Source organism: Oncorhynchus masou, chromosome 31 (genome assembly GCF_036934945.1).
Source record: "Oncorhynchus masou masou isolate Uvic2021 chromosome 31, UVic_Omas_1.1, whole genome shotgun sequence".
NCBI lineage: Eukaryota > Metazoa > Chordata > Actinopteri > Salmoniformes > Salmonidae > Oncorhynchus > Oncorhynchus masou.
Window position 1 is genome coordinate 85,550,837 of NC_088242.1, and position 10,154 is coordinate 85,560,990.

Here is a 10,154-nt window from a genome sequence, read left to right on the forward strand (position 1 = left end):
AAAACAATTAAAAAAAAGGCACACGCAGCCTACATATCAATACATACACAAACTATCTAGGTCAAACAGATACATTTAAAGCCCATTTTTGCTGGTGTCTCAAGACTGATAGGATTCATGTGAGAGGCAACCAGTCATGATGTGAACCATGGACAAATGTAAACACTGAGATTGAGCTAAAATACATACAATGTTATCACCGTGAAATTGACACACTGCATGACAAGAATCCACAAATAAGCAAGACGGTCAAGAGCAGAACAGGCCGGAAAAAGTCTGGTGGCACCCAGAATCACTCTCACCTAGCTAATCAGCTTATATGGTTGGCTGGAAATTTCTGAGGCAGGGAGGAAGAGCTTAACCTGTGTGTTACAGCAGAGCTGGTAGGCAGTCGACACAAGAGCAACACTGTCAACACAAGAGTAGACTGACTGATGGGCACTCACATTGGCTCTGTTTGTAGGGAGGATGAGAGTGACGCACTGAGATGAGGATGAGGAAGAGGAACAGAGGCCAGACCAGCTCGATAATCAACTGGACCTGGAGGGAGGGATTACATCATCACACACATTAGGCTAATAGTGGCTAGTAGCTACCACTGCCTTTGATGCCTGCCTTATGTTAGGAGTCTTAAGACAACAGATTGCACCTGTAGCTTAATGGTCAAAAAGGCCTAATTAGTTTGTGAGGTTACATCATGGATATCAATTTCATTCATGATTTTTAAAGGGGACATGGTCAATAGGAACATTAGAATCGGAAGTGGTACATAGAGACGTGTTGGCTTTACATAAGTGGTACACACATACATGTTTGCTCTTTATAACAAGTGGTACATTGAGACATGCTGTCTCTTTATAAATGGTGGTACATAGAGACATGTTGCCTCTTAATATCCTAATTTCATCTGTTAATGTGATGTAAGGCCAACTACTGCTACACCACTGAACACGTGCCAGTTCAGTTCCCACCTTGTTCCTCCTGCGGTAAGTGATGTTCTTCCAGAGCAGGAGCAAGAGCTGAGTCCCGATCCCCATGTTGTGCTGCAAGGTGCTACCAAGCCATAGTGCAGCACTATAGGAACAAAACATGAGGGAGAGCAGTTGGTTACCTGTGTCTCGACTAAAAAGTATTTTCTGACCAAAGAAAATGAACTAAACAGCAGCAGTGTGAGCACCTCGACTTGGAAATGTAAAATTAGCAGAAAAATTGGGATATTTGTTATCTTAACATATTCCTTATTGCCACAGTACATGGCTAATTCAGGTGCAGACGGGAGCACACCGTCCTGTAAGTTCCACATCCTCACAGGGAGTCTTAAGACACTGATAGATCACGACAGGCTAGCTTAACCCAGACAATAAACAATCTCTTTTAACAAACATCTGTACTTCACAGATGCAGTGTAGCTTCAGTTGGAAAACTTTGAGTAATGTCATCTAATGTGGGATAAATATTTAACAAAAACAATGAAATAGCATGAAGATGAGGGTACTATGCTATTATGTCACAGAGGAGAAAACATTAATCTGCTCAGGACTCCCCCTAGGTTGATCCTGCAATCCTCATTATCCCAATTGGTTTATGTGATTGAGATTTCTAAATTAACTTTTGCTCAACAAATGCTTCCACGTCTTATCATTTGTTGATAAACAGCATTATGTCATCTAAATGAATTCACCAGCAAACAAGTGTGATTTCACTTGCAAATTCCCCTCACTCATATTTCATAGGCCTATCCCTAGTGCCAAGCTATTATGTGTGCATTCATCTGTGTACAACGATGCACTTTATCCACAGTAAACCTTTATAACATGCTCACTATCATAATGTGCAAATAAATGAATACAATACATGCTCAATAAGTTCCTTTTCTTTAAACACCTCCACAACAACCAGATCAAAATGGTAAGGCTGATGTCAGACATGGAATTGACTATATCAAACACAATTCAATTGAGAACCCAGATGGGGCCTGGATGAATGACACTAGTAGAGAGAGAGAGATACTCTATTGAACCCTGACCTGTTCACCTACCTGTCTCAGACCTGCTGTTTTCAACTCTCTAGAGACAGCAGGAGCGGTAGAGATACTCTGAATGACTGGCTATGAAAAGCCAACTGACATTTACTCCTGAAGTGCTGACCTGTTGCACCCTCGACAACCACTGTGATTATTATTATTTGACCCTGCTGGTCATCTATGTACATTAAAACAGCTTGGCCATGTTCTGTTATAATCTCCACCCCGCACAGCCAGAAGAGGACTGGCCACCCCTCATAGCCTGGTTCCTCTGTAGGGTTCTTCCTAGGTTCTGGCCTTTCTAGGGCCGTGCATTGCTTGCGGTTTGGGGTTTTAGGCTGGGTTTCTGTACAGCACGTTGAGATATCAGCTGATGTAAGAAGGGCTTTCTAAATAAATTTGATTTGAAATTTGATTTGAAAGTTGATTTGACTAGAGGTCGGAAGACAAATAGGCCTAATAAAAGCAACCTGGTCTACCCCCATAGAGAATATTAACTGACCTGGGCTCAAATTAAATACTGCACCCTAAAATGAATAAGAGAGACATTACTAAATGTTTGACAATGGATGACAACATATTTTGAAAGTATTCTCAACATTTCACACAATTTGGGCTACACACCTGAGAAAGAACGTATGTCAACAACATGCCATACCAGGCAATGCTACACAGCGATCACGCAAATGTAGGCTAACACGTTCATTACTAATGAATTAAATTCCAATTAAAAGGTCTTAATCAAATTATAACTAAATTAAATGTAATCATTTACAGGGCTATATACCAGTATTATTCATTCAAACAAGTCAGCAAAAATGTTTGTTAAAAAAACTATAAAAGCAGATAAATAATTATGTAACATTAAAATAAATGACTGGTTTTACACGTTAACATAGCTACAAAAATGGGCAGAATATAACAATTGTACATGCTCTTCTCCCAAAGTGATGCTAACGTGTTTGGGATAAAGCAGCCTACGCAGTATTAAGGACTAAATTAGGTAATTTAGCCGAAAGAGATGCATCCCAGGACAATAATATAATAGGCTCACCTTTCGCATGAAAGAGAATATTCCTATTTATCAGTGTATATGTACCAAATAAGTATTTTCGGTACCGCATTGACGTAAACTGTGTGTGTGTAGCTCATGTATTTGTAATTGGAGATCAAATCTACAGGCTGCACGCCCACTGGTGGATGTTTATTGGCTAAAGGAGGATTATGACAGAGGTTACAGAAACCGGTTTCCTGTCTCATTGGTTGCAACACCGTCAATTCTACCGCTATTTTGGTACACACATGAAGTTGATTGGCCAGGAGTATGACACGTACAGTGTTACACAAGGTCGATTACTACTACATAATAATGGTCTCTTTCAGAATGATCCACAAGTATTACCCTGCGAATCATTACCTGAAGAAACAAACAATACATTAACATTGATTGCACTTTTTGTGTTGAGCATCTAGAAACAGTTTCGCATTTATCTTGGCATTGTCTACATGTAAAACAATTATGGAAAGATATTTACAGTTTTATAATTGTTAATATTCTTGTTGACTTTTGTTTTTTTTTAATGGGAGAATGTGCCGTTCGGTTTCCTTAACCATAATAAAGATAAAGAAAAACAATTCTCCCTCATAAATCTAATTGTGCTAATGGGAAAATGTCATATTCATAAATGTAAATTCACTAATAAAAAAACAATTCTGTGTTTTCTATAAGGAATTCGAGCAGTACATTAAGACCATTCAACATTCTTCTAATAAGAAAGCTGTTAAAGCAATCAATGTGTGCTTCTTTTAAGGTCTTTGTATAATCTGTAGTTTGTTGTATCCCCTAGCATATGTTATCATTGTCTAGTTGTGTACGTCTTGTATGTATACAGACTTTTCTACATTATATAAAACAAAATTATAATAATAATTTTTCAAAAACTATTACATAATAATAACAAGAAAAGGGTAGGGGAATACATTTTTAGGTGTAGAATAAAGCAATATAACCCAACATTTCAAAACTAAAATTGAGACATGTATAGGCGGTTTACAAATATTTTAGAGGCAATATACATTATTTTTAACTTAATTTTGATCAGGGAGTAAAACTGAGACCAAGGTCTCTTTTACAGATCAGCCTGAATTAAACAAATTACAGAAACACATCAATATAAATACAAAACGCAAGCAAAAAAAAAACACATTCATCAGTAATAAAGGTCCTCAGTCAGCTTTCTGAATTACCCTAGAGGCACCAAAACGTCACATTTAAGAACATTTTGAAGATTGCACCTTATTTGTGGAACAAGAACACTAAAAGCTGATTTACCTAAATCAGTAGAGACTAAAAGAATTTCCAGAGTTAACCATCCCTGAGACCGGGTGTGGTAACTCATATGTCTAAAGTTTAGTAAAGATATTAGGTACAGTGGGACTTTTTGTAAAAGGGCTTTATAAATTCAAACATAGCAATGTATCAACCTACGTGACATCAAAGAGGGTCAACCAACTTTCTGGTAGAGAATGCAGCGAGGAGTACTAAAATTGTTGCCCGTAATAAAGCGCAGCGCGCTATGACACTGTATCTAACTGCTTTTATGAAGAAGTAGCTGCGTTCATATATATGAAAGATAGGAACGTCGACTGAATAATCTGCTTTCTACTATTTAGCGAGAGGCAGGACCTATAGAAGCCCATTTTTATTCTTAGTTTCTTAACTAACTCATCAATATGCTTTTAAAAGACACCTTTTCATATATCAAGATATTTGTAAGCAGGGACACGATCAACATGGACACAATCCAAAGTACATATGCTTAAATAAGTTATTTTAAACGCTCTAGAGAACATATACATAGTTTTACCTGCATTCAATACTAATTTCAGGTCAATAAAGTTGTTCTGTAATACAATGAAGGCAGACTGCAGTTTAGATAGAGCCTGGTTAACCATGTGGGCAAAAGCATACACAAGTGTCATCGTCAAGTACAAGTTACAATTTTTACAGACTAACAAGACAGACTTATGTAAACAGTAAAAAGTACAGGACCCAGAAATCAACCTCTACAGGACACATTTCTTAATATCCAGGAAACCTGATTTAACACCATCAGTAGATACACATTGAGTTCAACCAGGTCAAAAGCCTCTGAATTAAGCAGTGAGTGACAAACAGTATCGAAAGCCTTTGACAGGTCAATGAAGAGGGCAGAAAAACGTTGCCTTTTATCCATACATCATTTAGAACTAGGAACACAGCAGAGATAGTGCTATGACCTGGTCTAAAACCCAACTGCTGTACATTTAGAATAAATTTCAAAGATAATAAATATCTTAGCTGAGAATGAATCAAGGAGTCTAATATTTTAGCTAGGCAAGAAAGTAGAAAGAGTGATAATTATTTAGGCCACCACCTTTGTGAAGGGGGAGTACATGGGCCACCTTCCAACTTTGGGGATAGTAGCAGATATGATCGTCAGGTTAAAAATATGGGTTAATGATTCAGCAATCGGGGGCAGAGCTGCAGCAAAAATGGATCAATCATATGTGCCCCAATGGATTATTATTATTATTATTTACATAAATCTTAAGCAAGGCATCGAGCACATCACAGAAAACAGTGATTTACTAGAACTAGAAGTTGAGGGGTTAACTGTTGAGTCAGCTAGAGGCTGGAAGAGGGAAGAGCAGTCGATTGACTGACCAAGGTCAATTAAACCCCAGTTTCTCTCAAACAAAAAGCCTGGCGAGATAAAATTATGATTAAAAGCATCAGTTATCCAATTCTTCTCAATTATGTTGACAGAGTCAGACCTAACTTTCTTAAGCAGGGAAGAGGAATGTGTACTCTTCAGTGCATTTACTGTTTTCCAAAATTTTGCAGGATCACCAGAGATTAAAAAGTAGATTGTTTTAGCTTTTTTTTTTTTAAATCGAGATAGTACATCTCTTTCTCAATTGGCTGAAAATAGTTTTGGGGTTCTATACAGAAAGTGTGTTTAAAACCTCTATAAATTCTATTTATAATTATATGACAATATTTTATGTTGTCAATAATTCTATTACACAATTTCTGATATATTACATTCCTTACTTTTATCTTCCTGCATAAGTAAAATCAAGATGATGACTGCCATTCATTCCAATTAGACTGGTTTGGATTTATCCCTGATCAATATGGCTGCCATTGTCCCCCTAATCCTGGAACTTTGAGGGTTAATGGCATAGCCAATTCTACCTCTATTTTGGCACACAAATGAAGCTGATTGGCCAGGAGTATGACAGGCAGTGTTACACAAGATCGACTACTACTACTCAATAACAGAAAAAAGTAGAGGTAATTTTAGGTATAGAATAAGGCAGTATAACAAATAGCCCAACACTGTTTTTTAGACACCTTCTTATCAAACAAACAAACAGTTATGACATATTGCATACACATTCTTCAACAGGAATTCTGTACACTAAAAATAGTTGGTACTGCAATAACTGATTTCAAAAGTGGATTCAATATTCATCAACATATTTAGTTCACTATTCCGCAATGTTTTGCTATTGTGTGCCCTTATAAGCTCGGCAAAAAAAGAAACTGCCCTTTTTCAGGACCCTGTCTTTCAAAGACAATTCATAAAAATCCAAATAACTTCACAGATCCTCATTGTAAAGGGTTTTAACACTGTTTCCCATGCTTGTTCAATGAACCATAAACAATGAATGAACATTCCCCTGTGGAACGGTCGTTAAGACACTAACAGCTTATAGACGGTAGGCAATTAAGGTCACAGTTATGAAAACTTAAGACACTAAATAGGCCTTTCTACTGACTCTGAAAAACAGCAAAAGAAAGACGCCCAGGGTCCCTGCTCATCTGTGTGAACGTGCCTTAGGCATGCTGCAAGGAGGCATGAGGACTGCAGATGTGGCCAAGGCAATAAATTGCAATGTCCATAAAGTGAGACGCCTAAGACAGCGCTACAGGGAGACAGAACGGACAGCAGATCGTCCTCGCAGTGGCAGACCACGTGTAACAGCACCAGCACAGGATCGGTACATCCAAACATCACGCCTGCGGACAGGTACAGGATGGCAATAACAACTGCCTGAGTTACAGCAGGAACGCACAATCCCTCCATCAGTGCTCAGACTGTCCGCAATAGGCTGAGAGTGGCTGGACTGAGGGTTTGTGGGCCTGCTGTAAGGCAGGACATCACCGACACAAACCCACCGTCGCTGGACCAGACAGGACTGTCAAAAAGTGCTATTCACTGACGAGTCGCGGTTTTGTCTCACCAGGGGTGATTGTTCGGATTCATCGTCGAAGGAATGAGCCGATGCCTGTACTCTGGAGCGTGATCGATTTGGAGATGGAGGGTCCGTCATGGTGTGGAGCGGTGTGTCACAGCATCATTGGACTGAGCTTGTTGTCATTGTAGGCAATCTCAATGCTGTGCGTTACAGGGAAGACATCCTCCTCCCTTATGTGGTACCCTTCCTGCAGGCTCATCCTGACATGACCCTACAGCATGACAATGCCACCAGCCATACTACTCGTTCTGTGCGTGATTTCCTGCAAGACAGGAATGTCAGTGTTCTGCCATGGCCAGCGAAAAGCCCGTATCTCAATCCCATTGAGCACGGCTGGGACCTGTTGGATCGGAGGGTGAGGGCAGTTCCACTCATAAATGTCCGGGAACTTGCAGGTGCCTTGGTGGAAGAGGGGAGTAACATCTCACAGCAAGAACTGGCAAATCTGGTGCGGTCCATGAGGATATGCACTGCAGTACTTAATGCAGCTGGTGGCCACACCAGATACTGACTGTTACTTTTGGTTTTGACCCCCCCCCCCTCCCCTCCCTTTGTTCAGGGACACATTATTCCATTTCTGTTAGTCACATGTCTGTGGAACTTGTTCAGTTAAATATAACACCTGTAGAGGTAGAGCAACAAGACATATCACACAATACCATTAGAGGTTTAGTCACACATATCCCCAGTCCATAATCAATAAACAATGGCAATTGCCAGGGATAGATCAAATTTAATAAAACATCCAAAACTGCAGTCATTAAAAACATATCTAACGCTAAAAGTTACCTTTGATTCTGCAAATACAGAAGTCAACGTTAAGAATTCTTCCAGGCACTGAAATGGGAATAGGGAATGGCATGCAAAATACATCTTTCAGCATTTTAATAGTACACCGTTCAGAGATACAGTGTAATAATTTAAAACTCATTTAGTCGCCAGTTGACGTGCATGTTAGTCAATGACATTGTCTAGCCGTAAAAAGAAAGAAAGAAGAGATGCTCTGCTTTTTTGACACCACACTACAAAAAGCAAGTTCTGCAGGCTCCAGTTTTGTCTAATCTTGATTATTGTCCAGTCGTGTGGTCCAGTGCTGCAAGGAAAGACCTAGTTATGCTGCAGCTGGCCCAGAACAGAGTGGCACATTTTGTTCTTAATGTAATCAGAGGGCTGATATAAATACTATGCATGCCAGTCTCTCTTGGTTAAGAGTTGAGGGGAGACTGACTGCATCACTTATGTTTATAAGAAACAATGTGTTGAAAATCCCAAAATTGTTTGCATAGTCAACTTACACACAGGTCTGACCCACCAGACATGCCACCATGGGTCTTTTCATAGTCCCCAAATCCAGAACAAATTCAAGAAAACGTAGAGTATTATATAGAGCCCTAATTGCATGGAACTTCCTTCCATCTCATAATGCTCAAATGAACAGCAAACCTGGTTTCAAAAAACAGATAAAGCAACACCTCTCCCCTATTTGACCAAGTTTGTGTATGCATTGATATGTAGGCTACATGTGCCTTTTTTTAAATGTATGTAGTTCTGTCCTTGAGCTGTTCTTGTCTAATGATGTTCTGTGTTATGTTTTGTGTGGACCCCATGAAGAGTAGCTGCTGCTTTTGCAACAGCTAATGGGGATCCTAATAAAATACCAAAATAGAATGAGGCGGGAAGCACGAAACAACAAGAGATATCTTCCTTAAGTAAGGCTTCTCTCCATTAACTCAAGTTAACGGAGGCACATCTGCAACTAAAGAGCGGTGGAGGAAGACAATTGTACAGTGCCTTGCGAAAGTATTCGGCCCCCTTGAACTTTGCGACCTTTTGCCACATTTCAGGCTTCAAACATAAAGATCTAAAACTGTATTTTTTTGTGAAGAATCAACAACAAGTGGGACACAATCATGAAGTGGAACGACATTTATTGGATATTTCAAACTTTTTTAACAAATCAAAAACTGAAAAATTGGGCGTGCAAAATTATTTAGCCCCTTTTACTTTCAGTGCAGCAAACTCTCTCCAGAAGTTCAGTGAGGATCTCTGAATGATCCAATGTTGACCTAAATGACTAATGATGATAAATACAATCCACCTGTGTGTAATCAAGTCTCCGTATAAATGCACCTGCACTGTGATAGTCTCAGAGGTCCGTTAAAAGTGCAGAGAGCATCATGAAGAACAAGGAACACACCAGGCAGGTCCAAGATACTGTTGTGAAGAGTTTAAAGCCGGATTTGGATACAAAAAGATTTCCCAAGCTTTAAACATCCCAAGGAGCACTGTGCAAGCGATAATATTGAAATGGAAGGAGTATCAGACCACTGCAAATCTACCAAGACTTGGCCGTCCCTCTAAACTTTCAGCTCATACAAGGAGAAGACTGATTAGAGATGCAGTCAAGAGGCCCATGATCACTCTGGATGAACTGCAGAGATCTACAGCTGAGGTGGGAGACTCTGTCCATAGGACAACAATCAGTCGTATATTGCACAAATCTGGCCTTTATGGAAGAGTGGCAAGAAGAAAGCCATTTCTTAAAGATATCCATAAAAAGTGTTGTTTAAAGTTTGCCACAAGCCACCTGGGAGACACACCAAACATGTGGAAGAAGGTGCTCTGGTCAGATGAAACCAAAATTGAACTTTTTGGCAACAATGCAAAACGTTATGTTTGGCATAAAAGCAACACAGCTCATCACCCTGAACACACCATACCCACTGTCAAACATGGTGGTGGCAGCATCATGGTTTGGGTCCGCTTTTCTTCAGCAGGGACAGGGAAGATGGTTCAAATTGATGGGAAGATGGATGGAGCCAAA

The 10,154-nt window shown here is 39.6% G+C and overlaps 1 protein-coding gene across 2 annotated transcripts in view; it reads right to left on the minus strand.

Annotated features, from left to right (window-relative positions):
* Positions 1-3,714, minus strand: part of abca7 (ATP-binding cassette, sub-family A (ABC1), member 7) — a 45,924-nt gene extending 42,210 nt beyond the window's left edge. For both annotated transcript variants that reach the window (XM_064952346.1, XM_064952345.1), the window contains exons 1-3: positions 3,078-3,714; positions 972-1,074; positions 447-540 (exon numbers count right to left, since the gene is read on the minus strand). In XM_064952346.1, the coding sequence (XP_064808418.1) occupies positions 447-540; positions 972-1,037 (160 nt within the window). In that variant the 5' untranslated portion in view covers positions 1,038-1,074; positions 3,078-3,714. The remainder of the gene's footprint in view (positions 1-446; positions 541-971; positions 1,075-3,077) is intronic.
* Between the last annotated feature and the right edge of the window lie 6,440 nt (positions 3,715-10,154).